This window comes from Botrytis fragariae (assembly GCF_013461495.1).
Source record: "Botrytis fragariae strain BVB16 chromosome Unknown tig00000161, whole genome shotgun sequence".
Lineage (NCBI taxonomy): Eukaryota > Fungi > Ascomycota > Leotiomycetes > Helotiales > Sclerotiniaceae > Botrytis > Botrytis fragariae.
In genome coordinates, this window is record NW_023500998.1 from 437,282 (window position 1) to 464,919 (window position 27,638).

The following is a 27,638-nucleotide window of genomic DNA, read 5'->3' on the forward strand; positions in this document are numbered from 1 at the left end:
GATCATATCCACCCTTTCTTCTTCACTCTATTGAGAGTTGGCTTTGTTCAGAGGTGGTAAAATTCGATTTAGATGCCAATCAAATCATCAATTTGCCCTTTTCCTCAGAATTGCCTATCCTTCCATATAAACAACAACGCCGTCGTGGATCCTCATAACTCAATAGCAGGCTTTTTAAAAAAGGAAAATCAGGAAAAAAAATTGTATGCATTTGCAGAAAAAGATCGTATATGCGATTTCCATTTGAAAATATGTGAAGTCGAAATTTGAGTGCCACTTTATCGTAAAACCGGCTGAGAAAGTGAGCCAACGATGCTCTTAACATTGTAAACACCGAGTGGCCAATCAATGAAGATCAGATCCAATGTAAACAAGTTTCTCTTGACGCCGGAAGCATTTCTCAGGAAATTACCCAGATCAAAAAGAGGAATGTTTGCTGTAATTTGAAGTTGAGCGTCTACTATAGTAGATCTGGCCAACTTCAGTAGCACCAATGATTGTTGGAGTACCTTGTCTTGGCGCCTTCTGCTTTGCAAGCAATTGAGTTTCAACATCTGTAATATCAAGATTAAAGAGAAGAACTGTCATTGAAGTAGCTGCACGGTCTAATCCATGTGTATCCACCTCGGTTGGCTGAAGATGGTTATGAGATGACGCATTCGCCTTCCTAAACATGGCGTAAACAATACCATGATCACGAGATCTGGTCTGGTGGACGGGGCAAAGTGGCATTAAAATACCGAACTTCAACTGAGCTCCCTCTTCTTGAGTTTGTGGTGCCTCGTCTTGAGTCCAGGTATAGCGTAACTCATTGGTGCGCAAGCCTTTCAAGAAAGCCGTCTTCAAAGACAAATTGTTGTTAAGCTCAGACTCGTAGCCGTAAGGTAGACCATAAGATGCCAAGATTTTCAACTTGAGACCATTCAGTCCCAAAAGATCTCTATCCGACATACCAGGGTACGGACAATCAACTCGAACAGCATATACTTGATCAAAACCAAATTGTCTACCACTGAAGGAGCATGAGAAAGCTGCTTCTGCCATATTTGACCAAGGAGCGTTGGGAGGAGTAACCTCATCGCCTTGATTAGGTCCACCAATCCTGCTGGAAAGAGTGGTTCCAACTGAAGTTGAACTCATTGATGAAAACGGTCTGGAGAGCAAGGTGCTTGGCGTTACAGGCTCTGGCTCTGATAGCTCCTCTTGATAAGTACTTCCTACCATGCTGTCACCCTCCATATACAAACGACCAAAGCTATTATTCAAGGAGATTCCGCTGGTTGATGGACCAAGATTACTATAGATTGTATTTGGGAATACAAACTTCGGTTGCTTGGGAGTTGCTGGTCCATCAAGGTCAAATTGGTGACTGTAACCGCCTTCAGAATCGAAAGTGTCATTTAAAGTGTCATTTGGAGTGTTGTTTCGCGGCAAATCCATTGATGTCAGGTCGCTTGTCGAATAAGGACGGCTATCAGGGTCCTCCGAACCTGGGAAATTTTGAGGTCGGGTAGGGGTCAGATACTGGCGGAAAGCCTCTGGCGAATTCTGGGTAGGAAATGCGGACTCCACAGAAACGCTTCGGTAATGTCCTGGAGCGGCCATATAAAGTATTTCAGAATCACGAATCGAGGATTCAGGAGATACGTTGCCAGAAACATCCTCTCTCTCTCTTAGGGAATCTGTTTGCTTCGCCAAAGGATTTGGTTGTTGAAATTGAAGTCCCATGGGAAAGTAAGCAGGCTGAGTGACTAGGGGAGACATTTGCCTCTGAAATTGAAGTGGATTTGGAAGCAAATTAATTTTTGTATCCCTTCTTGATGATACAAGAGGAGAACGACGCAAATCTGGGTCAGCCATACGTTCGCTGTGTAAACAGATATCTTTGACAGAAAGAGCTGCAAATTCAGCTAGCTCTTTTCGGTCTCCTCGAGCGAACTCCTTTCTAGGGGTTTTGCTGAAAATTGAAAAGACCCCAATGATTTCACCAGAATCTGAGATCAGAGGTGCTCCGGCAAAAAATCGGATGTGAGGTGGACCAGTAACCCATGGACTTCTCGCAAAACGCCAATCCTAAACCATTATTATTAGCATTGAGTTTAATGTGTAATAGCAAGCAGAGTAACAAACCTGATGTGTGTCTAAGATGACAAAGACGTCCTCTGAATAGAGAGCATGGGCTGAAATGCTTGTGGTGCGCTCCAGCGTCATGAGATTGTACCCAACTTCAACTTTCAATATCTCATGACGTTCATCAAAAATACTGACAGAAGCACTATTGAGGCGAAATCGTTTGGCTGCTGCTTCCATCAAAGCAATAGTCTTTCCACCCAATTCCGGAGTCCAGGGCACATTTATGGTATAATGCTTTGCAATTCTCATTTCTTCGTCATGTGGATATGTGGCTGGCAGAAAACCAAACCTCGCGTTACGTGGGGGTGGAGCTGGGGGCTTTGAGATATTGAAAGAACCCTACAAATAGATTAGCTCGATCCAAATAGGATATGGAGGGAAGCCCTCAACGATTCACAAGTCAGATAAGTGAAAGTGACTACTTACGCTAGAGTATGACTTGATGTAGTTGATCCATTCAGCAATAGCAGCATCATCACCAGTTGGTGCTGATGCTATGGCAACATATTCATATTGCTCTTCAAGGTTGTTCGTCACATTGAATTCACGAGAAGTTTCATCATAGAACGATGATGAATCAGCTATTGCTGAATCTTCCTCATCACCAGCATTAGTAGTTTGCCAATCAGACTCTGATACCTCAGAAATAGACTCAGTCAATCTGGCCGCAGCCCTGGCCCTGGCTCTTCCAATTTGTGTATTTGCAAGTGGGCTCGATGTCACTTTGTAAAGTGCGTTTGGCTCTCTTCGAGGAATGAGTCTTTGGCCTGGTAGAGGACGAATGAAATCTGGTGTTGGCAAGACACCCATTTCATCGATTGGATCGGGGTCTACCGCTGGTGAAGAATGATCTTCACTGCGACTGTACAAGGCCTTTCCTCGACTGGGAAGATCTTCAATACTTCTTGTACCATCAGATCTTGAGTCTTTCTTAAAAAGTCGAAAGAAACCACCAGATTTCTTTGTACTGGTGGAAGTATCGCTGACACCAGTGTGAAAGTTACTACTGTCGAATGAGCCTGTTGTTTGCAGTGATGGGGTTGATGGTTGTGGGGGAGTCTGAGAAGATTGGTGAACTTGTGCATTGGCATATCCACTAAATACACTTGATGATGAGCCGGGTGTCGACGGGGTAGGTATAGAATTCTGTGTTGAAGCTCCCGGTATTGTCGCACCTCTTGCGTGAGACTTCGGCTTCTTTGGTTTTGGTGGTGCTTGGTCTGTTTGAGTTAAAATTCGAACATGTTCAGGGAATGTTTTCAGGGGACATTTTCAAAGAACAGTGAGAGGATGAGGAAGTGCGAAAATCAAGTGGTTTTAATAAGAGAAGATTGACAGTTCTATGGTGAGGTTATGCTCGAGGATGGAATTTGAGAGTATCGTGGTGCTCGGGGAATGATGGTGATCAGAATTGTGAAAAGAGAAGCAGTATTATCACTGAGCGCCAAGCAGAGCCATATAGCAAGTGACTATAGGTACCAAAAACATAATATAATGAAACAATAAACTTACATGTCATTGGTCCAACTCCTAACATCTTGGCAGAATTTCAAATGAACTTTTGCTATGAGTGGTGAATCTGCAAAGTGTTAGCTATCTTGTGACAACAGATATGCTGCAGAAATCAATTGGTAAGATCATGTTTCATCTGGTATGTAAACTTACAGTGGCTCTGAGTCTTATTGTTTTGGTAGGAATCTGTAGGAAGTTGTTGGGGACTTGACTGTGCCAAAGGTGGTAGATTGTAGTAGGTCTACCAAAGTAAATCAAAGAGATTAGTATCAAGAATACTTCTCATTTATGCTTGTTATTTTCTGGAAAGATTACCGCAGTTGTAATGAAATATAACTCACATTTTTAACCTTTGGAAACAAGGCGCAATTTGAGGGACTCTTGAACAACTTTGACTTGACAGCTTCGAGAGAATTGTACCAAATTAGGGTGTAATACTGTAATACATGAACTTATAGAATCGTTCCATGCTATGGCTAAGGGTCTGATCAAATTAACAGTTGATTCTCATAAGCTGTGTGTCTGAGAGGAAGATTGAAGTTTGAAATTGAGGAATTCAAATTGTTGAAGAAGAGGAGTTCGACGCTAAGATGGATGGTGGGGAGAGAAAGTGAATCTCGGAATGCTCCTATTGGAATATTTGATGAATGGCTTACCTTTGGCTCCAACTCTCTGTTTATTAAGATCCGTTCCTCAGGAGTGAATTATTCTTGGTTCGAGCTGATTGAAAGGAGATGTAGATTAGGTTTTGGTGATTAAGTCAAGGAACAAGAGTCTGAGATTGTGTTAGCAATAACTTTGGACATGCTGTGATAGAATTTACCCCCCAAAGACAGAAGAGAGGATGAAATGTTTCTTTGAATATTCTCAGAATTACTCATAGAAGTGATGATGATCAAGGCAGCAGGATATTCAAACTCATCTGTATGATGAAGAGAGAGTATGAACACTTCAAGAAACACTTACTATGAGTGGATGTACTTTCTCAAAAGATACTTTATCAGCAATCTTTCATGCCATAGCTACTTTGGGAAATATTATGTGAAATCTTCAAGTTGAAGCAAACAATAAGCAGGGTTGCTATAGTGGTGTTCCCGTCTGAAGAGCAGGAGAACAACTCGGCTCGGATAATCTTCAAGGCCGAACTTGTTGACGATTTTGTTAATGAATGATTCAATCTTCACTTGAAGCACCCAATCGATCCAGTTGATTGTGTTGAAATTTAAAATTCGTGGATTTACAACCTTTCCCAGTCACCCTTGGAGAAAGAGAGCAAAGACTTCTAGATACGCCAAATCTCTCGGACCACAAGTCAAGTCAATCTAACCATTTGACACAATGGCCTGTAAAGAATGAAGATTTATATCTTCTTAATATCGGTTTAGGGAATGGAGAAAGGCTCCAATAACTCTGATAAGCCTCCGAGCAAGAATCGTGATGCTTCAAGTATCTAGACAAGAGATCGATTTCCAGTACGAATGTCGATCAGATCCTATTCCAATATTGCTGAGTTGAATGCATGGAAAATGCAAGTCCCTAATCCTTGTCTTAGAATAAGCAAAATGGAACAGTATAATGCTTTTTGGAAGTTCAAAGAGCCAAATCTTATGTAACGTCGTTTGGTTCCTAACTCGAGAATCTGACTGCAGTGCTACTTGGGTTCTTGGAGAGTTTGCCGACTGCTATTTATTGCTGCATAATGTATTTAGTACCAGCAGTGTAATGTGGGAAGAACTCTGAGGGGCGATTCTGAGTAACGTGGGGTTATGAAATGTTGTGCATACAAGATGGTACAAGTACTCGTATGTGGGTTCGAAGGTGTTTTACGAAACGATGGATGTGAAGTTGAATTGAACGTCGAAGTCTTGAAGTATTAATGTATCGAGTGCAGAGATGATGTTCTTCTTGATGGGATTCAATGTAAATAGAGAGGGTTTGGATATCGAAACGAATGTGTGAAAGTAGCAAAGTCTAGAATTTCGATGGTATGAGAAGTTGATGAGAAGTTGATGAAGGGGAAATGGAAGAAGCAAACGAGCACAAGAGCGACATGCATATGATGGATGATTAAGAGCTTTCGAGCAAGTAAGACTTCTTTCTTTCTGCATGTATTTCAAGAATAACGCCGAGATTACTAGGTTGTATGAATGTAAAGACTTGGTTCTTGTTTACTTTGCGATTGTTATGGTCGATAAGAGGAAAGATCCCATATCATCGTGACTTCTTCGTTTGGGAGTCGAGACGGCAATATATCATCAGCATCAGCATCAGCATCAGCATCAGATTAGAATCGGCACAAAACCTTAAATTTCATGGTACTCCGATCAACTATTGTTTCTTCCCCATTTCCCTGATTCAAGCTTTTTCTGTCAATACGATTGAAAGTATTATTAGTCCCATAGGCATATAAGGAAGAGACAACTTCGTTGAGAGGGATGTTTGCCGCTCATTGATCACATAGTGAGACTGGAGTTGAGTGCATACTCTTTTTGTATCCCTTGCCTCGCGGATCATTCTCCACCAACCCCATACCGGATACCGTCCATATCTATACACAAATTGCAGCTCGGACTACCTACTATTGATTTGGGTAAGAGATGTCTCAAGATACCTGGTACGCTTGACTTGGGTATGAGCTTTCCTCTGCCTGCCTAGGTAAGTAATTGCTGATAAGAGCGAAGAGAAGGGCAGAAGATTAGATTTGGTGACAGGTTTTCAAATAGATGTTTAACACCTGCTGCTAGGTAGGTAGGTCGTTCTAATTACCGTGCTTAATTAGACAATTAGTTAATTCGTTCTAATTATAATTTCTAATAGTCGAAAACCAATGAAATCCATTTATTAATGGAGACTTTCCATAAAAGCGTCATTTGATCCAATCATCACACCCAATTATATTGACAGCTGAAAGGGACAAAAATGATCCATGAAGGTGTGAAAGGTGGTACAAAATGATGTCTTGGCATGGTTGGATCTGCAGCTTCCACTTTACGATAATGTGCCTCTTGAAATAACCTCAACGTCCAGCTTCCACCGCTCCTTCTGTACAACAACGTCTCTTAGGAATGCTCTCATTCATATGCCTTCCGTTGGATTGGATTCAATCGTTCGTTCTTTCTTGCCTTGTCAGCTCTCTATTGATTTGTGTGTACATTTTTCTGTCCGTTCAATCAGCCTAAGGTTATCAATCGTTTCCTAATATGTATCCATGTCTCATGGCAGTTTGACATCTCACATTTTGACTATCATCAAGATTACGAAGTATTTCAATATGTGGGTTTTGGGGGGCTTCAATGTCTGGCTCGTACATTCTCTCTGGATTGATGAATGCATCCTTGCCCCTCTCATTAGCATCAGTCATGTCGCCTTGCGCCGGATACTGTACAATATCAATTGGTGCATAATCTGCATTTTGGTCTCGAGTATTCCATGGAACGGAACGGACGTTGTGTTGTTCAAGATGAAAAATCTTCCGAGGAGAGCTTTACTCGACGCTACTTCGGAGGTCACCGAATCAACAGCTTGCTTTAATCAAGAATTGTTTCAGTGCCATGTTTCTCTCAAAGTAGCCGTTTCATTCTTTGCTCTTCTTTCATTACTACTTTTCATTTTGTCAGCTGGCACAACAGCAAATCCTCCTCATTGTGGCCACGCTTATATGCTGTAGGAACTTAAGCAGAAGATCCACTACATATCAAACGAACCCACCTTGTGTTTGTACTTCCACCATAGGGCTCACACAAATATCTGCCCTCTCAACATCTGTTTCTCAGTCCTCCGATGATCGCCCATAGTTTGTACAACTCATCTTATCTGGACATACGATACTTCTCCATCTAGTCCATGCAGCCAGCCGTCTATCGGGCTCTTGAACCAGAATGTAGGCACATGCAATAACCCGGCATCAATCATGTGCCAAAGCAACCTCATACTACTCCATGGGCTATGATTTCCACAGATAATTATCACACAATGTTTCAGGTAGCTGTGGAAAGTTTCACACATCATAGGGCAGAGATGGTTCAATTACTTTCATGTCCAATCATGGACATCACTTCAGCAAGTGATGACGTATCATTACCATGCCAATTATCACCCACCTTAGTTTCTCTGAATTATAGATTCAGATCAACTACATCGATAAGGGTACCAAGGCAGGTTGCCTTTATCTTCAATAGGACAGAAGAAGAGTTGGCTGAAGTCTGAATGGGAGTCTGCCAAATTAACTAAGCTGCATACAAAATCGTACACATGAATTGTCTTTTTGAGGCAAAGTATTGTTTGCTTGGATATTTGAGCTTTCCCCCCCCAAGGCTGTACTGCTGAAGGATCTTTTGACTGTGATTTCAAGAGGCACCATCAATGACTTGGCAAGGTACGAGAGTATCAATCTTTCTCTCTAGTTGAGGGCTAACAGTGCATTTTCAATCTCTGCAGTAATCATTGAACAAAAATCTATTCATACGAAATGAAATTATGAACTCATTTGTTCATAAAAATCAAATGATTACACACTAGCTTATTTATCCTTCCATTCTTTACTCGCTCTTCCATAGCCTTCAAACCCGAGTCCAAGAGAATTATATCAAGCAAGCCTTTTCCCCAAACCCTTACCTATCCCTTGGCCCACTCGACCAGATCCCATCAAACTAAAAAGTGAATTATCACAGTCTTTCATTCTCAACATTTCTTATCGTCAGCTCACTTTTGTTTTTGTTTTCCCAAGGATTGATCAACAAGCAGAATCGACACTAAGTGGATCCTCTGACTATACTATACTAATGCACATACTAAATATCAAGAGAGAGCCTTGTCATTCTTCAAAAGTGGAAACTGGATGTAGGAAGGGCTACCAAATTGTTTCCAAATCGTTTTTCTTTTCCTGCTCTGGAATTTAGATTACTTATCATTCAGGCTTGTGAGATATCACCGATGGACCTTGAGTGGATGTTTATAAAAAAGAACGGAAATCGATCTTTATAATCATTGATAATCTTCTTTGATGATGAATTAAATTGCCAAATTACTTCTATCGTTTCTATATTCTTGAACCATTACACATGTCTTTAATATCATACCGAAAAATTCAACCCGATTTCTTTACTATCTAACAATCTTAACTTTCATGAAGCTACTCTGCCGCTGGAGCAGCAGTCTGTTCGGCGGAGCCTCCTCCTGTCGCTGAAGCACCTGGAGGCCCCGATGATGGAGCTACATCATCATATGAAATAGCCATGTACTTCCCAGGATAGTATTTAGCCACCCACATTTCTGCAAGCATACTCTTTGAAATATCTTTCAGGTAGTAATTGATCGGGACACCTGAAGTGCCTTCTGCAGCTTTCTTGAGATAATCCTCAAGTGCAGTCATCATAGAATTAATATCAATAATCTTATTCGAACCATCATCTATCTCCGCCAGAGCCGAGAGAGAGGATTTAACGTCACTGGCTTTCATAGACATCATTTGGGCACCTGTGCGCGCTGCCTCTGCAGCCTGCGAAACTGTGCCTTGATTGGCTTGAGTGGCATTTTGTAGAGCTGCTAGTCCGTCAAGACTTGATTGAGGATCGAACTTGGCAAATTTTTCAACACCCAGTTTGACGCCGTTGGACACCATAGAGGGGATAGCTCCCATGCAGATCATGGTAACGTGAGAATTTATATTCTGGGAACTGAGCAAACTTTTGACGTTGTTTGCCATAGACGAGTTTGCGCCAAATCCGCCAGCTTGTCCTTCGTAGAACTTGGCAAGATCCATTTGTTGTTGAAGCGATTCCACCACGCTGTTCATCTTGTCACTGGCCATCGTGCTTGTACTATTCAAAATATGCACCATACCCACGAAACTAGATCCAAACGACATTCCAGAGATGATGCTGAACTTCTTAGCATCGGGAGAATTGGATTCATCCTGCTGAGCAATTTGTAGCATATTGCTTGTGCTAGTTGGGACTATCTTGTCGTCTTTAAAAAGATGATTCCAGACTTTAATCGCTTTGTCGACATTGAGCGCGAAAGGAGCTAGAACGGATGCATTCTTATGCGTACAAGAAACGGAAATCACAAGAGTACCCGAGATACTGTGTTTGGATACTTGATCGCTGATCTGATTTGCAGCAGCTCGAGTCATCTGTGCCGCGACATCATTTCCAAGCCATTTCATCGTGGCCGATACGTATCCGGAGACATTACTCGCCAGAGATTTCGACTCTTGACTATTCGTATCATTTGTGAAATATTGGACATCCATGTTTATCGAATCGGAAGCCAGCGGCATGCTTTTGATTTGCGTTTTGACGTAATCTACTGGACTTTCCATATTCACATGCACGCTTCTGATTTGTGCGCGAAGCGGCTGGATCTTCTCTTCGGATTTTATCTTCTCCTCGGCGTAATCGGATGCGGCGTTTTCGATGCGGGAGTCGAGTTTCTCGATTGAGTTGCTGACTTTGCTGGTGCCGATGCCGAGATTCATTAGTTCTGTGCGTGTCATTTCGAGACTGCGTTTGGCGGTTAGAAGGGTGTTCAGTTCTTCTTGGGCGGCATCGACGGGGGCTTGGAAGGCGGAGATCTGGGATACGATTTGAAGAGCTTCGTTGCTGACTATGTTGGCCATTACTAGTGATGGATCGTAGGGGATTGAAGAAGGCATTTTGGAGGATTGTTCTTTGGATTGGTAGAGGGAGAGGAAATAGGAAAGCCAATTGCTTCGATGATGTAGATAGGGAGCCGTTTGTTTGTTATGCTTATTTAGAAGGTGTTCATCTAGTGGTGATAGCTTTGATCGTTATGGTTTTTTGAGGGAGATTTTTGCAGGCAATTTGGGCGTCTCGAGGTAGTCTATATATCTTCGTTTCAGAGTACTCATTTCAACGTCCTTGTCTTGGGTTTCCATGTGTTGCCATAAAATGAAAAACTTGCAGGCTGGCTGATTAGAATCGCTATCAGAAGCTGAGAATAACGCTTACTCCTAAGATAACGATCAGATTTCTTAGAGAGAACATCATGCGCTTGTTCTCGTGAGATTTGGATCTCCTCACAAGTGTTTTTCGGCTGAGTAAATTAGGGGGTGGAGTTAACTATAGCGAATTCATGGATAGTAAGTAGTCAGCTTATTTGAAAAGTCACCCTCGAGACTAGATCTACCATGCATCTCACTACCCATCTTCACTATGGCTTCCAAAGCCTTCGATTGCTGCTAAGAACATTCCAATACCCAATATCTCTACATAACCAAAAATCCTACCGTCCATGATTCGAGCTGATGTGATGAAGTATAGAAACCGATCCGACAATCCATTCCACGAACCGCAATACATTACCCGCCAAGCCCAAGCGTAAAAATTCGGTCACCGCAAAATTGACCCATCGACTCGTCCGACTTGTCATAGCCGAAACAAAGTCGAGTGAGGAAATAAGCATGCTAGGAAATTGTCAGGATGGTGGCTGTCTGTTTTTTTTATATCTCACCGCCGTGGTCGCCGATGTGTATATTCTTTGGAGGGGGGCGGGTTGTGGTAAGAGGAGAGGAAATTTACGGTTCTTGGCGCTTATTTGGGAGGGCTTACTGGGACTGGGATGGGGGGAGAAAAGGCTATTTTTTTGTGCTGGGTGGGATGGGTTATAGATGAAGGTTGACTCTTGAATAGGATTGTATCGTTGGATATTGGGATGTTGTCGATTTTGGGGGCTCTAGGGTGTTTTATGAAGAGTGGATGTGGGTAGTTGGGTGCTTGATATGTATTCTGCTTGGTTTAAAATAATGGTCTTTATTACTGAGAGTGAGTTCTACTGATTGATATTCCCCCTCTGTTAGTTAGGGAATGATTTGCTATACTTTACGTTTTTAGGGGTTTCTTCTCGTGGAAAATAACAAGTACTTATTTCGTTACTCAAAGTTTGCAGGCCCTAAAAAATTAGATAATAAGCGCTGATGATTGCTGACTCGTACCCAGACGCTGAATATCTCAGCCCTACGTGGCTTATATGTATATAAGCAGTATTTTTGTCAGCAAAGGCTCAAAACCTGATGAGTAGAGATACTTCTTGGCGATGAGATTGGGGTTTTATTAGAGTTAAGTGCTTATATGGGTTTGTTTAGATAGTCGATTCGATTATTTGAGGTTTATGAGAAGGATATAGTGAGGAGGTTTGTTGGGTAGTGTGAGGGTGAGAGCTCGGGGGAAAGGGTACCTGGGATTTTGACGAGGGGGTGGGAGAAGTTTTTGGGATGGAGGAGAGCTGAAAGGTAGGGGGTTGGGGTTGGGGCTTGAAGTTGGGATTGATTGGGGTTTCTTAGGCTGGAGGGGCGATGGTATATGTTAATGTGGTGAGGAGAATGTTATGGGCCGGATGGCAGGAGAGTGGAAGAATGACGAGAGAACTGTTGCAAGTTATGAAGAATATGGGAGGGCTGGAGAAATAGCGCGATAGTGTGGTGAGAGTTGGGACTAAGCTGCGCGGTATTCAAGGGCTCCTTAAGGATATCTAGAAATTTGGATCATTAAGTTTAGCTGTAGAGGGTATTCCGGAATTAGTTGGTGTACACTGAGGATTGAGTCGGCTGAGAAGGGATGTAATATAAGAGATCCGTTTCAGGGAATACGCGAAGCGTTGAAGACAAGATCAACCCTCTTCTCGAAAGTAGCTGTTCGCCATTCCATCGAGTGCACCAACTAGTGACTTTCAGTATCCCAAGAGTACCACAGCTATAGAAGTTCTCTAAGACCCAGCAGTCCACGAAAGATGTATGTGCTTTTGCCTCTTAAAGTACTATGTATTTCTGACACCTTTCAGACCACACAGTTACTCTGCCAAACCCTCGCATTGTCCAGAAATACAATCAAGTGATAAAATCCAAATTTCTCAAAGCCATTAGCTCAGGAAAAGAAGATTCTTTTCTGCCCATAACGAAGATCGAGAATTTGCATCATTCTCCACATCCCATACAATTAAGCTATTCCCGAGGCCGAACATGTCAAAGCAGACGTCGCTCCTAGGCAGTGAAACAGGTATCAGGAAGAGGAATTGAACAGTCGAAGGGTTCACCACCGGGCTGTCACTATTACCAAAGAATTCAGAGTGTATGGATGGATTTATAACCACATTGGAAAACGTAGGAAAGCTTCTTCCATCACTACACCACGTATATTCTTGAGCTAATTTATATTATCTCACTTCTGGCAACAATGTATCTGAATCCGGTACATCTAGAGATCTAACAGTACTGAGCGAAGAGAACTCACGCTGTAAAGTAGATACGAGATGCAAGCTTTTGGGAAGAAGTCTTGATTGATACTTACTATCCCGATCCTACGTCTTTATCATCTGCCAAAATTTTCCAATTACTATTCTTCATTTATTCTTTCATCCATTTGTTCCTGCATTCATACCAATTTTCTTACAGTCGTTAATAATAAATCTATCGCACTTCACGTTTGTATCTCGTACTTCCCTCTTGGATAAACCTTACACCTCTCCTCTCACACAATTCACAGTTCCAATCCATTTCATCCCCATTCTCTCCCACCAATTTCTTCTCTTTTCTCTCTCCCATTCACAACTCCGCAACCCAACAACTCTCCTCTCCTCCCCTCTCCCCTCCTCACAAAACCCAATCAATCCACCTACCAGCCTAATATGTACCCCAGGAAATCTTCTCCTAATCTTCTCCTAATCTTCTCCTAATCTTCTCCTAATCTTCTCCTAATCTTCTCCTAATCTCTCAATTCCCCTCCACCTCCCCCGTCTTTTATGCTAAAATCCCGGATAAACACCTTTCAAAATTCCAATACTCTCGACCTTCCTTTCGAGGTCCACAAGCAAATACCATCCATACCACCACAAACCGAGAAGGTAGATATCCACCCACAATCCCCATAAATGATTTCTATTTTCTATTTTCTATTTCTACTAAAACAAGCCCCCCAAACCAAATTCAAGGAGACAAGGAAATAAGGAAACCGATCCTACGGTCCTGAATCCCGAGAGTTGATAAATACCACCACACGACATATCACACCCATCACATTCATCACACCACACTCATCCCAGAATTTTGTCTCGTGCGAGAAGGAGGGTATATGTGGTGTGTATTATAGACTCTAGAGATGATATTGTGATCTGGGGTGCATAGGCTAAATGGAATCTGGATGGGGTAGAATGTCATTCTTGCATTGCATGGGGTACTTAGGTAACGATGGGTGAGGGTTTAGTAGCGGGGTGTGATTTTGCAACGGGTATTTAGAATTGGGAGATAGATGGAATTTTAGATTTAGATTTAGATTGTTGATTGGAAAGGTATGTACAATAGAGTAGGTAGAATAGAAGCGTAAATGTAAACTATGAACTTCGTATCTGCCCACTATCTCTCCTGGTCTTCCCGTGCATCCCTTCATTCATTTCCGAAAGCTCATAGACACTGTGTAATTCGTTAGTCAAGTAACCTCATCACACACAAAGCAGAAAGTAAGACCATGACCCCAAACTTACCTGCCAATAATACGAATTCCCAACCATACACTTATAAGGCGAAGCACACGAACCACCCGTCGTATAATTGAAACTAAGACCTCCACATTGTGCGTATTGTGGAAGCGCTTTGAGTGCAGGTAATGCGAGGATTTTCTGGCTTGCGTGTTCGGCTGCGATGACAATGAGAGAGGATGGATTTGTGGAGGGCATGCCTGGGAAGATTGATGCATCTGAATTTGTTAGTGGATGTTTACTCATGAGGAAGATTGAAGATTTGCTCTGTAGATAAGATGAAGGAGATCGAGAGAAATAGGATACATACCAACCACATGAATATTATCAGTGCCATAAACCAGCGCGTTGAGATCAACCACAGAAGTACCGCCTGCCAATCCAGAATCCGTTCCCATCTTCGCAGTTCCTAGCCAATGGTTTGCTCTTCTCGCCCCGATATTTGCATATGTAAGTGGTATACTTGCTACGTATTGTGCGCCCGTCATCCCCGGCTTTGGATAGATAAATGTGAGATTCTTGACTGTTGAAAGTGCTGCTACCATATGATCAATAGCTGTAGCTACTGCTGCGAGATCATATGTATTTCCCCAAGGCATGGTAGAAACGGACATTGTGAGGCCCTTGCTGATTGTTGTGCGTCCTCGTGGACCGACTTGGCCACGACCAAGATAAGAGGAGAGAGTCATGGCGGTGGGGACGTCGCCTTCGACGCGGGCGGTCCACTGAATAGCGCGAGGAATTCCATCGCCGGGAGTTATTTGGTCCCAGAATATGGGGCCAATGTCGGGAGCTGCTTGGGCGAGAGGGCCGGTGCGTTTGGTTAGGTAGGAGGTAGCGTCTGCACTTATGGGCGTATTCCATGCTGCAACCCAATCATAGTAGGAGATATTCGGATGTGAGATTTGTGTATCGGTATTGAGATGATCGTCGAGGTTATAACCGACTGGCAAGTTGTACCAGTAGCTGGAGTTAATCATTGTTGGTCCGTCGGTGGAGGTAAGTACTACATTCAGCTGATCTGTGGGACCTATTCCACTTCTGAAAAGGAGCTTGGGAGTTCCGAAAGCACCGGCTGATATTATGACTCGACCTGTGACTGGAGTCAGGCTGACCACTCCTTGTCTGCCTCCATTATTTGTGGCCTCCACTTCTATACCAGTTGCATGCCCTCCATCACGAACAATTCTCTTAACACTAGTATTGAGCCACATATGAAAGTTCGAGCGCTTGTTTGCATCCACTAGATAGGTTGCTAGTGGACCACCACGCTCTCCATTGATATACATGTATGGTGCATATGCATATGTTCGATTCTTCTGAGCCGGTACACTGTTCGCCGTAACATTTGTCCAGCCAGCATTTTTGAGACCACCTGCGATAACATTATATCCTGATTGAACATATAATTTACCATCCATTGAGGGATGATCCGTGCCGGGAATCGTGCTGAAGACTCTCGAGGTCGCGGCTGCTACATCTTTTGATTGCCATCCAGGGGGGAAGTTGTAATCCCAATCGGATGGATCTGGATTCCACCATAATCCTGCATTAACGGCAGTACCTCCACCCAAAACGCATCCAGCCATTTGATCGATATCATCACAGGCGACGCCAACACTTCCGCCGTGCCAGATCCTATTGCATTCTCCCGGAATATCAAACCATGTAAGATTACTTCCAGAAAGCCAACCACTTTCAGGTCGAATTGCTAAGCGTTGTTAGCGGATACAATATTGAGATCATTCTAGTACTTACTCCCACCCCATCTAGCTGAAGAAGCGACTCCCTTTTCGATCAAGAGCACGGACTTTCCACTTTGCGCAAGTTTATCTGCCATTGGTACTCCTCCCGCCTAGAGCAAACAATTTCAGTATGCACATTTCAGATATTCACGCAAACAAAATGATGAAATGAGAGGTAGTCCAAGAACCCATAAGAAAATGAGGTCTTATGATTTCTCTCTTCAATGACAAGAAAGTACTGGAAAAGAAACTATACATACCCCTCCGCCAACGACAATATAATCATAGGATGTGGAAGTTGGTATCGGTGATGTAGAGTAAGTGGCCGTCGCAGTGGCTGTACCGGTGGTTGCTGTGATGGTGGCGGTCATCGTAGCCCAGTTCGAATAGGATGACTGGGTTGCAGAAGCCACCTTGATAGAAAACTCGCCCATGCCATTATTGTGCTCTGCAGCTATTAGTAAGTGTATAGCAAAAGGTAGCTTTCAAATGAGACTGTATTGTATGTGCCACAAAATGCACGCAACTATTGTTAATAATTCTAAAAGATGTCAAATTAAATAAAATTCTTACGATATAGAACCGCATTAGCAGGATCGGACGGGTTATCTGGAGCGCCAATGTTTTGAGCCCATCCATACTCGAAGCCACCTGCAGATGTGCTGACATTGTATGCTGTTTGAGTTGGATCATCGAACTTGAAGCAATTTGTACATTTGTAAACGAGAACCCAGTGTGTAGAATTTATCGAGGTGTAAAGCTGCGTTACGCTTGCAGACCCGCCATATAGCACGGGTGTGGCATAGGAACTATTTAAGATCTATTAGCTTATTGCATGCGATTGATGTAGATGCAAAATTATGGAAAAGGACTTACCCATAACGGAATGAAGTGATTATTTGGCCATTATAAGGCCAAGCAATCAGCAGCAAATGTCCTGGCATTGCAGCACTGAGTTGTTGACCATGAACAACACCACTCCATCCTGTACCATTTGGAAGTGATCCAATCTTGTTTCAATTAGCTGTTGGACCATTGAAGCAATGTATGGAACTTACAATCAAGCCAATGTAATCATAGGAGTCTGTAGTCAGTGCACTGGGTGGCAATGCAATTCCAAAGGTGTAACCCCCTTGTGAAACCAAAGAGAATTCCCCATCACCCACGATCGTGCCATTAGCTTCGGTACTTGTATAGAATGTAATGCCAGTATTTGGCTCGGTATAATAGCCATGCGCCGCGAAATCTTGACTTGATACCTCACGAACGGCTAGAAATTGTTAGAATGTGTGTGCGAGTATTATAGTTTTGGGTACAAAACCAACCATAAGAAGCAATGGCAATAATGCCATAGAGTAGACCCGGGAGCCGCATATTGGTACCTTTTCACAAAACGTTCCTGGAAATGTACATAGGGAGATATCTCAGAGAAGGCATTCTAACATGGGCAGACGATCCTACCTATATACGGATCCAAGAAGAGCATTGGCATTAAAAATGTCGTGATGAGTGTCGGATGAATCAAACCAATCTATTCGGCGGGAAATAGAGAAGTATGCATTTTTGGGAGACAAAAGGAAGGAGCCAAGATTTCTCCAGTTTTTGAAGGATAGGCAGGCCATTATCCGTTTGGTCGTTTGAGCAATATTTCTTACTATTGTAAATTATACGGATGGTCTTCCCGGAGAACGTGATACACGAAGGATGGAATTTCATTAAATCCCAATATATTTTGATATAAGTCGGCAGCGTACAGACTTTCTGCCGGTGTTCATCCTGTTCATCACATACTTTCGAAGTGACCACGAGGTACTCTGCCGGCAAAACTGTGGGGAACGAGGCTTGACATCTTATAACTTGTGATATTTTCAAGGGAATTTCGACTTCATTGCCACAAGTGAAGAGAAGGATTGCAGTAGACTGACGTGCCAAGCAAATATCAAATTATCCGTTTGGTGCGCTGCATGTTGCCGAATGCTGGGGCATGAAACAACCATAACATATTTTGTACCACTCAGATCATCCCAAATACATGGTTCGAGAAGTATACATATATGATATATAATGGTGAGGTGCAGGTTGACCGTCTAGATGAGACTTCAAATAAGCATCCATGTGAATGAAGGCACTGTGCAGATTATATGTGTATGAAATGTTGCTTTATGAGAGAAACAGAAACCAGACCTTGAGCGTAGCGAGCCATGGGAGTTTGGGAGCTTGTCCCCATGAATAGAAATGAAACAAACAATTGGAATGACGCTCCGCTAGCCCTCCGGGAGCCACTGCCGTGGAGGCAGAATAATTGGAAGATGTGACATCGTTTGGATTTGAAAATGTACCTACTCTGCTACAGTGTTGTATGAGAAAACTATCGCAGAATTCCTCTATGAAAAGCGGCAAAAACTAATTCCGGTGTTTGATAAAACCACTTGGGTATTCTCCTTGTTGAATAGGTCCATTTTGAAAGCGACTACAGCTCGATGCTTCAGATCCAGATGCTGGCTATCATGATGTCGATATTCGGAAGCTTACAAATATCAAGACAAAGTATGATGTTGGTGATATCAAGAGGCGAAACGGTCTTGTTGATGTTACTCGATCATACCTTGGGGAACTTCTCCACTTCAGGTGAGGGTCTTGCCGGTTTTTCCTTACCCCATTCCCGAATACGAAATCTACCCACGCAAAGGCCAAAACCATATCGATCTTTTGTATGGAAATTGATAACAATTCAACAATTCAATATTTTTGGTTAAAAACATGATGGGACGATTCTTTTCCTCTTGGTGTATAAGTAAGGGTGATCTTGAAGGTATCGGACTCTTCACAGAATTATAATAACTGATTCAATCAAAGGGCTTCTGAATAACGTTGCAGTTTTGCTAATTCTGGTGGACATTTTTTTCCGGCTTTCGGCTACTTGAGGTCGGAACGTTCAATGAGAATAATTGGAAATAGGTTTCTCTGATTGGTTCGATTGATTGAAATTCCTGACTAAGTGAGCATCGAGCCATCATCGTTATGGATTAATCCCGAATTTGAAGATTTGGAAACGCCCTTGGACTAACCTGAGTTGCCTCCATTGCCGTTCTCTAAAAAGGTCCATAATAGAGAAAGATATTAATTCTGGTGTTGCACACTCTTCTCCCCTCTTCTTTCTATCCATAATAATTCTACACAATGTCTTCATTTGCTATGCGTAGATTCACATCTGGTCCTTCGGTATGTTCCATTCTCTAACCTCGGGCCCCGCGTTCGTGGTAAGAACAGAAGAAGACAAGAAGAATAACAATGCTAATCTGCTGGCCATGATTGTAGTTCTCGAGGGCATTGAAGAATCAAACTAGATCTTTCTCATCGACGAGACCTGCAGGTAAATCTGCCACAACTTTCAACATTCAGACCATTGGCTAATATCTAATCTGCAGCTCGAATCATTACACATGCGCCACTAAGAGCAAAGGAAGCTTCGCCTTTCGTGAGCAATAAATACCCGGTCGTTGTACGTATCTCGAATTCTTAGTGAAGGGTTGTGTCTGATTATTTGGGGTAGGATCACGAATATGATGCTATTGTCATCGGTGCTGGAGGAGCAGGTTTAAGAGCAGCATTCGGTCTTGCCGAGGCTGGCTTCAACACTGCATGCATATCAAAGCTCTTCCCAACTCGATCACATACGGTAGCCGCGCAAGGAGGTATCAATGCTGCTCTGGGTAACATGCACGAGGACGATTGGAGATGGCACATGTACGATACCGTCAAGGGTTCAGATTGGTTGGGAGATCAAGATGCTATTCATTACATGACAAGAGAAGCGCCAGCATCTGTCATTGAGTTGGAGAACTACGGTTGCCCATTCTCAAGAACTGATGACGGCAAGATGTAAGAATGATTCTGGTAGCTCATTTGTGGTATTTTACTAACAATGTCTATCTAGTTATCAACGTGCTTTCGGTGGTCAATCACAAAAATTCGGAAAGGGCGGACAAGCATACAGATGTTGTGCAGCTGCTGACAGAACTGGACATGCACTTCTCCACACTCTCTACGGTCAATCCTTGAGGCATAACACCAACTACTTCATCGAATACTTCGCGCTCGACTTGATTATGGAGGATGGAGAATGTAAGGGTGTTATTGCATACAACCAAGAAGATGGTACCCTCCACAGATTCCGCGCACACAACACTGTCTTGGCCACAGGTGGTTACGGACGTGCCTACTTCAGTTGTACATCCGCACACACTTGTACTGGTGATGGAATGGCTATGGTTGCTCGTGCCGGATTACCTAACCAGGATCTTGAATTCGTTCAATTCCATCCTACTGGTATTTATGGCGCTGGTTGCTTGATTACTGAGGGTGCTCGTGGTGAGGGTGGATATCTCCTTAACTCTCAGGGTGAAAGATTTATGGAACGTTACGCACCAACCGCCAAGGATTTGGCTTCCCGTGACGTTGTTTCTAGATCAATGACCATGGAAATCAGAGAGGGACGTGGTGTTGGTCCAGAAAAGGATCACATCTATCTCCAACTCAGTCATCTTCCACCTGATGTTCTCCACGAACGTCTCCCAGGTATCTCTGAGACTGCATCCATTTTCTCCGGTGTTGATGTTACAAAGCAACCTATCCCAGTTCTTCCAACAGTCCATTACAACATGGGTGGTATCCCAACCAAGTACACTGGTGAGGTTCTTACTGTTGATGCTGAGGGTAAGGATAAGGTCGTACCAGGTCTTTTCGCATGTGGTGAAGCTGCTTGTGTCTCCGTACACGGTGCCAACCGTCTCGGAGCTAACTCACTTCTTGATTTGATTGTTTTCGGTCGTGCTGTATCCCACACTATTCGCGATAACTTCGAACCAGGAATGCCACACAAGGAGATCAGTGCCGATGCTGGTGCCGAATCTATCAGTGTTCTTGACCAAATTAGAACTGCTGATGGTACCAAGAGCACACACGAAGTCCGTCTCGCTATGCAAAAGACTATGCAGACAGACGTCAGTGTGTTCAGAACTCAAGAGAGTTTGGATGAGGGTGTTACAAAGATTAACGCTGTTGATCAAACATTCAAGGATATCAAGACTCAAGACAGAAGCATGATCTGGAACTCGGATTTGGTTGAGACTTTAGAATTGAGAAACTTGTTGACTTGCGCGTAAGTTTTCCCCGCGTATATTTTCGAATTTTACCCGAATTATATACTAACTTCATATAGTGTTCAAACCGCCGAGGCAGCTGCCGCTAGAAAGGAATCTCGTGGAGCACATGCTCGTGAAGATTACCCAGAGAGAGATGATAAGGAATGGATGAAGCATTCTTTGACCTTCCAAAAGAAGCCACAAGGAAAGACCGATTTGACCTACAGAGCTGTTGTAGGCCACACCTTGGATGAGAATGAGTGCAAGGCTGTCCCACCTTTCAAGCGTGTATACTAGATGTTCAAATTTTGCCCATGGAGTAATGGCTTAGGGTCTGGCTAGGGGTTAAAGGGGTGCTTATACGACAAGCGACCGAGAAAAGGAAAGGCAAAGGTCGGGAGAGCAGAAGAAGATGATTAAAGATGAAAATGGATATGACTCCAAGATCAGAAATGATCTATGAACCTTTGAGCTGGACATGAAAGGGGCGTGGATTGTAGCATAGCCGGTTGGGAATTGGAGTGGATTAGTATGATATCTGTTGTTGTCTGCGGTTTTTTGGCGTGCCAAGTTGTAGTACCCGTATACAAGGTGTTGTCGTGGTTGTTGAATAAAAATATCTTTATTTGAAATTTGCTATGGCTACTGGTCAATGTGAAGAGTCAAGATTACAGTCACATGTCAGATGGTGAATGATCGAACGAGGTAGTTTCAACCGAGGAGATGTGGTGGGGAAGCAACAACTCCGGAATGCGGGATTGTTCGGTAATGGATTAGGCTAGAGGGAAGAAAATCAATGGGGGATGATATACGGAGGGGGAGCTAAATAGGTAAACTAAACTTGATGATTTATTAATGCCGATCAATTAATCGTCTAGAGTATTAATGACGGCTATGATATTTATGTTGGGTGAAGATTGTTGTATCTTGTTATTTGGATTGATTGATTGTGTGATGTCGATTATTTGAAGAACCTTGGAAAGAATTGTATACTTGTGTGTATGGTTTGATTTACTTGGCTGTGTCGGATGATATCAGATTATAAAATTAAACCATCTCATCACGTCATATCATTTATTCAAACAATATCTACATCGATAATTAAAGATCACATCCGTATTATCTCAATACCGGAAAACGGAAAACATCACATCATGACCTCGAGCGATCCACAAGGGAAAGGAAAAGGAAAAGCTCCCAATCCATCTTCCGCTTCTACTTCCTCTACGTTTACAGCTCCAACGCGAACAACTTCAAATGACACACCCAGTCGACAAGATGAACAACCTACTCCCTCTCTCCTTAACCGTATTGGTGCTTCGGCAGCAGGATTGAGTCGGGATGTTTTTGCGGGGGGATCTGCTGTTGGAGGAGAGTCATTAAGGAGAGATGCGCGGGGGTTCCTTGCAGCGGCTGGGAATGGGAAGGGGGGAAGTACGAGTGCGAGTGGAAATGAAAATGGAGATGTAGGGTACACGCAAATGCACACCGGGAATCTTGGGTTGTTAGATGGATCTTCTTCGATCTCTGGGGGTGTTGGGGATACTCTTGGAATGAGAAGCGCGGGGAATATGAGGACTAGTGGTAGTGGTAGTGGTATCCAAGGAGCTGGAGGAAGTGGGAATTTAGATGGGAATACAGTGGAGGGAAGTGAAAGAGCGAGATGGATACAGCAGAACGAGAAGGAATTCGCTGAGTTTTTGGATGGTGTTCCTTCTCTTACCACTGCGGGTGATGCTGGCTTTGAGGGTGGTTACATGGAATCTACTTACGAGATGCACACAAACGATTCGCAAACCGCGCAGGCAGGTAAATTTCAGTATGGCGCTCCTTTGAATCCAGTGGGAAAACAAGCTTTCGAAGACTCATGGGCTCGATCTGCACAAGAAGTTACTGGCCAGCATGAAGCTCATCCTGGGCCTCACGCTGTAAATACACGAGAACCAACAATCTACCACTTCGAGCCACTGCCAGCCTTCAATCCAGATAAAGTGACAGCGGCGGAATATCGTCGAGAGGTAGTAAATACGACTGCCCGTCGAGATGCCGGGTACATGAATACCGGTCACCACAATATATCCGTGCAAGAACAGGAAAGTCGGGACGGAGACGAAGTACGCGATCTGTTATCGAGAATTGGAGGGTTTTCTTTCGATGAGGAGATTGCTGGACTGAGCGAGACGGAAATAGAGAGAGATGAAATGAAAGCTTATGAGAGAGAATGGATGGGTATGAGTTCTATGGAACGGGATAGGATTATACAGGTTACGAGAGATTTATTTCCGGAAAAGGTGAAGGATGGAAGGGGGGGGTTGCATGGAGGTATTGATGTGGAGAATCCGCTGAATTTGTTTCCGGGGCATGAGAGGGAAGCGGAGGAGAATTGGAGAGAAGAGAAGGAAAGAGAAATGCAAAGAGAAGAAGAAGACGACGACGACGACGATGATGAGTTCGAAGGCGAAGTATTAAATTTCCAAGGAACAGAATGGAGAGTGAGGAAAGAAAAGAAAAATGGGGAGATAAAAAAAGGGATGAGAGGGAAGGCAAAGGAAGAGTGGAAAAGTGATTGGGAGGGTGTACTTAAAGGGTATACTGATGAAGTTTGGGGAGGCTTAATACCGTTAGTTAGAGAAGCGAGAGAGGAATTGAAAGTCGAAGAGGAGAAGGGGGACGGGGGAGAGGGGAAAGAGACGGGAAATCTAAAAGCGCTGAGGAGATTGGGTGCTGTGTTGGGACATTTGAGGGGGTTGGATGGGAGTGGGAAACAGGGATGGGGATGTTGATTTGATGCAATGGGATTCTGATGGGTAACCTCTGGATATCATTTCGTAATTGGAGTTTGTTTATTATGTATAGTTCTCAGAACTTCTGGAAGGAAATCGAGGGCCAAACCCGACTAACACATATACAAACCCAGAATATATAACCGAAAATCCATCCCAGAATCCAACAATCATCCAAAACGAGAAGAAAAGCTATCAAAGAACATCTCACATATACATGGTCAATATAAGACACAAGTAGAGAAATCCGAAACTTATCAAGATCCAACAATGACAAAGTTCCATTATTGCTTCGGGTAGGTACGCAGATATGAGGTGTACATATACTAGATTCAGCTAGATATTTCTCAGTCTACTACACACAATGAATCAGCACACGAAATTCACAATCCCAAAACCGTACGAATAAAAACCAACGCATCAAATTAGACTATCAAAAACTGCGAATATTAATCATATACAAGTCCTTTCCCACCCCATACCCCAAAAGACATATCCCATATCCCCAGAGAGCCCCATTTTGCAGTCTCATCTCCTGCTGCACCTACAGCTTCGTCTCCCGTTTGATCCAGTCACTCCCCCTTTCCTTTCCCGTTTCCTTTCCTTCCCATTTTGGCCCCACTCGCCCATACCCGGAATGCATATTTCTCGCCAGCAAACTCACTACCCGCTACCCGCAAAACGCACCATTCATTTATCTCCCGTCCCTCCCTGTCCAAACCCCTTTTGTAGGATGAAAAACAATTAAAAATGAAAAACGAAAAGTCATGTCTTGCGAATTTGGATATCCAGTAAGTGAGTATCCACTAGTAGACGAAACACCCCACTGTTTCATTTGTAAATAGGATAAATAGCTTGGATAAATAGGGAATGTTGCGTGCCGCCGACGCCAATGATGAAAGGAAATGTTAAAGAAGAACTCCATCTTCACCCTATGATGAAGATTGGAAATGCAATGCAGAGTATGCGAACTAAAGAAGCAACGGGATTCCCTCCATTTTGATAAATAAATAAAAGTCGTGTATCGTATCGCTGAGGTCATCTTCCTCCAATGACTGTTCTCATTTTTTGTTGTTTTGTTTTCTCTTGTTTTTCTACTTCTCGTCCATCCTCCTTTCTTGTGTCCACTGTGTAGGTATAGTACACCGCGTCTCATATCTCATCAAGTTTCCGAGAATGATTCCAATCAATCACCCAATGATGTACTGCATGAAAAAACCTCCGATACTGATTCACTCCGCAATCAGTCCACCTCTTCAACCCACCAACACACCTATGTAAACTTTTGCCCCTCCACCTTGTTCTTTTTCGTGACTTGCACCCAAGCTCCAATCTCCTCAACAGCCTTTCTAGGTGCCTTTTTCCTCGTCAAAAGGAATCCTTGAACCTCAGCTGGACTGAACATATAGTCCTCGATATGCTCTGAAAACTGCTTTGCCAAAATCTTGAGTTCCCCCTCTCTCAAGATTTCTTCTTCGCCATTCTTCTCAATATCAGCTATTGTGAGGGTTTTCTTTCCCGTGGGAGTGGTAGCATCTATTTCAGTCCCGTTTCCAATTTCAGTTTCAGTTACAATGGCGATAGGAGTATCTGGTGGTGTAAGAGGACGATTCCCCGAAAGTGAATTTGTAATTAAATTTGCAAATGTCTTTTCCGTTTCTTGGCTGGAGGCATCTGAAGGTGGGGTAAGAAGAGGAGTTTCTTCTTCTTCTCTTTCAATAGGAACTTGTACTTTTTGGGTGATGGGCTCGGTGGCTGGTGAGGTAGTAGCGATAAGTTTCTCCCTCGGCGGGTCTTTAGTGTACATTCTCTCGAAGATTTCTTTAATCTGATGACGAGTGGCATTTGTGAATGCAACTTGACAGTCTACGCGGCCTGGTCGAATAAGAGCCTCGTCTAGCTTTTCGGGATGGTTGGTAGTCATCACTAAGACGCGACCTTCATGTGAGGCCACACCATCAATGATCTAGAAACATAGTTAGATATTCAGACTTCTGAATGCGTGAAGGATTTTAGAAACTTACATTCAAGAGACCAGATAATGAGATCCCCTTCTTTTCATCGTTATCTTTCTTACTCTTCTTGCCCTTCTTGCTTCGTTTACCCTTGCTACGTCTACCCTTGCTCTTGCTCTTGCCCTTTCTTCGTGATTTTTTCGTCACAACTTCGTCTTCATCTTCACTGCTGCTGCTTTCAGAACTAGATTCATCAGTCGACTCAACTTTATCTTCATTGACTCGCGTTAGACCTGCGGTGTCGATATCCTCCAATAGTACAATACATCTAGGTGGCAGGTTGGTAAAGAGATTCCCGAGTTCTTCTTCTGTGAGTGTAGGCTCTAGCAAGCTAACAACGTAGATATTCAAACCAAAGACGCCAGCAAGGGCAAAGGTTAAAGAAGTTTTACCAGTTCCTGGAGGTCCATGAAAAAGATACCCCCTGCGATAAGGAATACCACGAGTGGCATACCAACGAGCAGTTGAAGGATTCAAGTATTCGTTGATATCACGTAGTACCTTAGTTTTCATAACCTCATCCAAAACAACAGTTCTCATTGGTCGACAAGGTCTTCTCGCCACCTCAACCCAAGAGCCTCGGCCTCCCCATGCTCGACGCTCCTTGTTTGCAGGTCGACGAATGACAGTCTTTGCACTGTGATTTCTATTTGAATAATCTTTGGCCTCTTGAAGAAATTCCTTGATAGGTATTGTGCTACGACCATAACAAGATATGAGCAGCACTTGTTGGTCAGATACTGGGTTGTCACCATATGAGGAAGACGCAAAAACCATTTTTTCGGATCGTTTAACCCTAAAGTATCTACCATTATGCCAAAAAGTATGACTAGCTCCCATAGACGGCGTGAATTGTGGCTTAGTCTTGGAATCTTGATCAGCAAAATTGAGCCATTGTATAATACCGGTTCCGTCAAGCTGTGTCAAGGTGACTGAGTCCTCATTATCTAGGTCCCAATATCCCCGTCGTGCTGTTTCTGCCTGAAGGGAGCGAGAGGGTTTCATTTGGTACTTGTGTGCCAGGAATTCTATAACCTCGTTGTGAATTTCATCTCTGCTACTAATAGAGATATCAGACATCCAATACGATCTTACGAATGACCATCCCCATGAATAAAATGCATCGAAAGCCTTGTTTCCCAGCCATAAAGCTGCCCATAGGGAGACAAGGACGGTAATATCAAACCCGACGGTTTGTAGAACAATCTTGTGAATGTAGCCATATCCGGGAACGAGATTTTCGAGAAGGGTAGTTGGTAGTAACCCGCCGAGTAAAGCTGCCGTTGTGCTTGTGTTTGTGTGAGATGACACAGATAAGTTCTGGTGTAGAGCTTCTAAAACCGCATCGAGATCCATGTCGTTCAATCTCTTCTCTTTATTTGGTGGAGATTTTGTAGATTGAACGAACAAGTGGAGATTTTGTTTGAGGGAATGGGGTGGCGGAGGGGAATGAAGAACGTGAACACTTCAAGAAATGGTGACGAGTGTTGCGTAGAAGTGATCTGCAAATTGTATGGTGGATCTTTGTTGGGCGTAAAGTATGTGTAATATTTGATAGGCAAGGTCAATAGTTTCTGTGTTAAGCTCTAAAGAAACACAAATCATAATTTAGAGGAAGGAAAGAGCACATATGCAGTGTCCACAATTGGACCACGCGGCACGGTACAAACGGTGTAAATGGCGTGTAGTTGTCTCTTCTGATTCACTGGCTTAAATAGAACCCATATTACAATGTGATGTGTATGAAATATGGTAAGTTTAATTTTAAAGACAACCGGTACCATGTCACTGGGATATCGTCTGGGAACTTCCTGCGAA

At 43.2% G+C, this 27,638-nt stretch overlaps 6 protein-coding genes across 6 annotated transcripts; 2 read left to right on the forward strand and 4 right to left on the reverse strand.

The window, feature by feature from the left end:
• Positions 1-417: 417 nt before the first annotated feature.
• On the reverse strand, positions 418-3,670 carry Bfra_009299 (putative two-component hybrid sensor and regulator (modular protein) protein; the record flags this gene model as incomplete). Its single annotated transcript, XM_037339643.1, has 4 exons — positions 418-2,073; positions 2,131-2,472; positions 2,560-3,353; positions 3,646-3,670. The coding sequence occupies 4 exons, from the start codon at positions 3,668-3,670 to the stop codon at positions 418-420; spliced, it is 2,817 nt and encodes a 938-aa protein (XP_037189693.1).
• A 5,106-nt stretch (positions 3,671-8,776) lies between these two features.
• Bfra_009300 (uncharacterized protein) lies at positions 8,777-10,300 on the reverse strand (the record flags this gene model as incomplete). Its single annotated transcript, XM_037339644.1, has 1 exon — positions 8,777-10,300. One exon carries the CDS (start codon positions 10,298-10,300, stop codon positions 8,777-8,779), a length of 1,524 nt encoding a protein of 507 aa, XP_037189694.1.
• Positions 10,301-13,941: 3,641 nt separating this feature from the next.
• On the reverse strand, positions 13,942-17,252 carry Bfra_009301 (putative cellobiose dehydrogenase protein; the record flags this gene model as incomplete). The annotated part of the gene is made up of 9 exons (XM_037339645.1): positions 13,942-14,068; positions 14,140-14,351; positions 14,444-15,844; positions 15,892-15,988; positions 16,139-16,332; positions 16,452-16,687; positions 16,755-16,888; positions 16,937-17,148; positions 17,204-17,252. The coding sequence occupies 9 exons, from the start codon at positions 17,250-17,252 to the stop codon at positions 14,060-14,062; spliced, it is 2,544 nt and encodes an 847-aa protein (XP_037189695.1). The 3' UTR covers positions 13,942-14,059.
• A 1,806-nt stretch (positions 17,253-19,058) lies between these two features.
• On the forward strand, positions 19,059-21,610 carry Bfra_009302 (putative succinate dehydrogenase flavoprotein subunit protein; the record flags this gene model as incomplete). Its single annotated transcript, XM_037339646.1, has 6 exons — positions 19,059-19,100; positions 19,197-19,251; positions 19,307-19,380; positions 19,432-19,760; positions 19,816-21,039; positions 21,100-21,610. The coding sequence occupies 6 exons, from the start codon at positions 19,059-19,061 to the stop codon at positions 21,317-21,319; spliced, it is 1,944 nt and encodes a 647-aa protein (XP_037189696.1). The 3' UTR covers positions 21,320-21,610.
• A 566-nt stretch (positions 21,611-22,176) lies between these two features.
• Bfra_009303 (uncharacterized protein) lies at positions 22,177-23,805 on the forward strand (the record flags this gene model as incomplete). Its single annotated transcript, XM_037339647.1, has 1 exon — positions 22,177-23,805. The coding sequence occupies one exon, from the start codon at positions 22,177-22,179 to the stop codon at positions 23,803-23,805; it is 1,629 nt and encodes a 542-aa protein (XP_037189697.1).
• A 1,273-nt stretch (positions 23,806-25,078) lies between these two features.
• On the reverse strand, positions 25,079-27,176 carry Bfra_009304 (putative mitochondrial chaperone bcs1 protein; the record flags this gene model as incomplete). Its single annotated transcript, XM_037339648.1, has 2 exons — positions 25,079-25,771; positions 25,830-27,176. 2 exons carry the CDS (start codon positions 27,174-27,176, stop codon positions 25,079-25,081), a joined length of 2,040 nt encoding a protein of 679 aa, XP_037189698.1.
• Between the last annotated feature and the right edge of the window lie 462 nt (positions 27,177-27,638).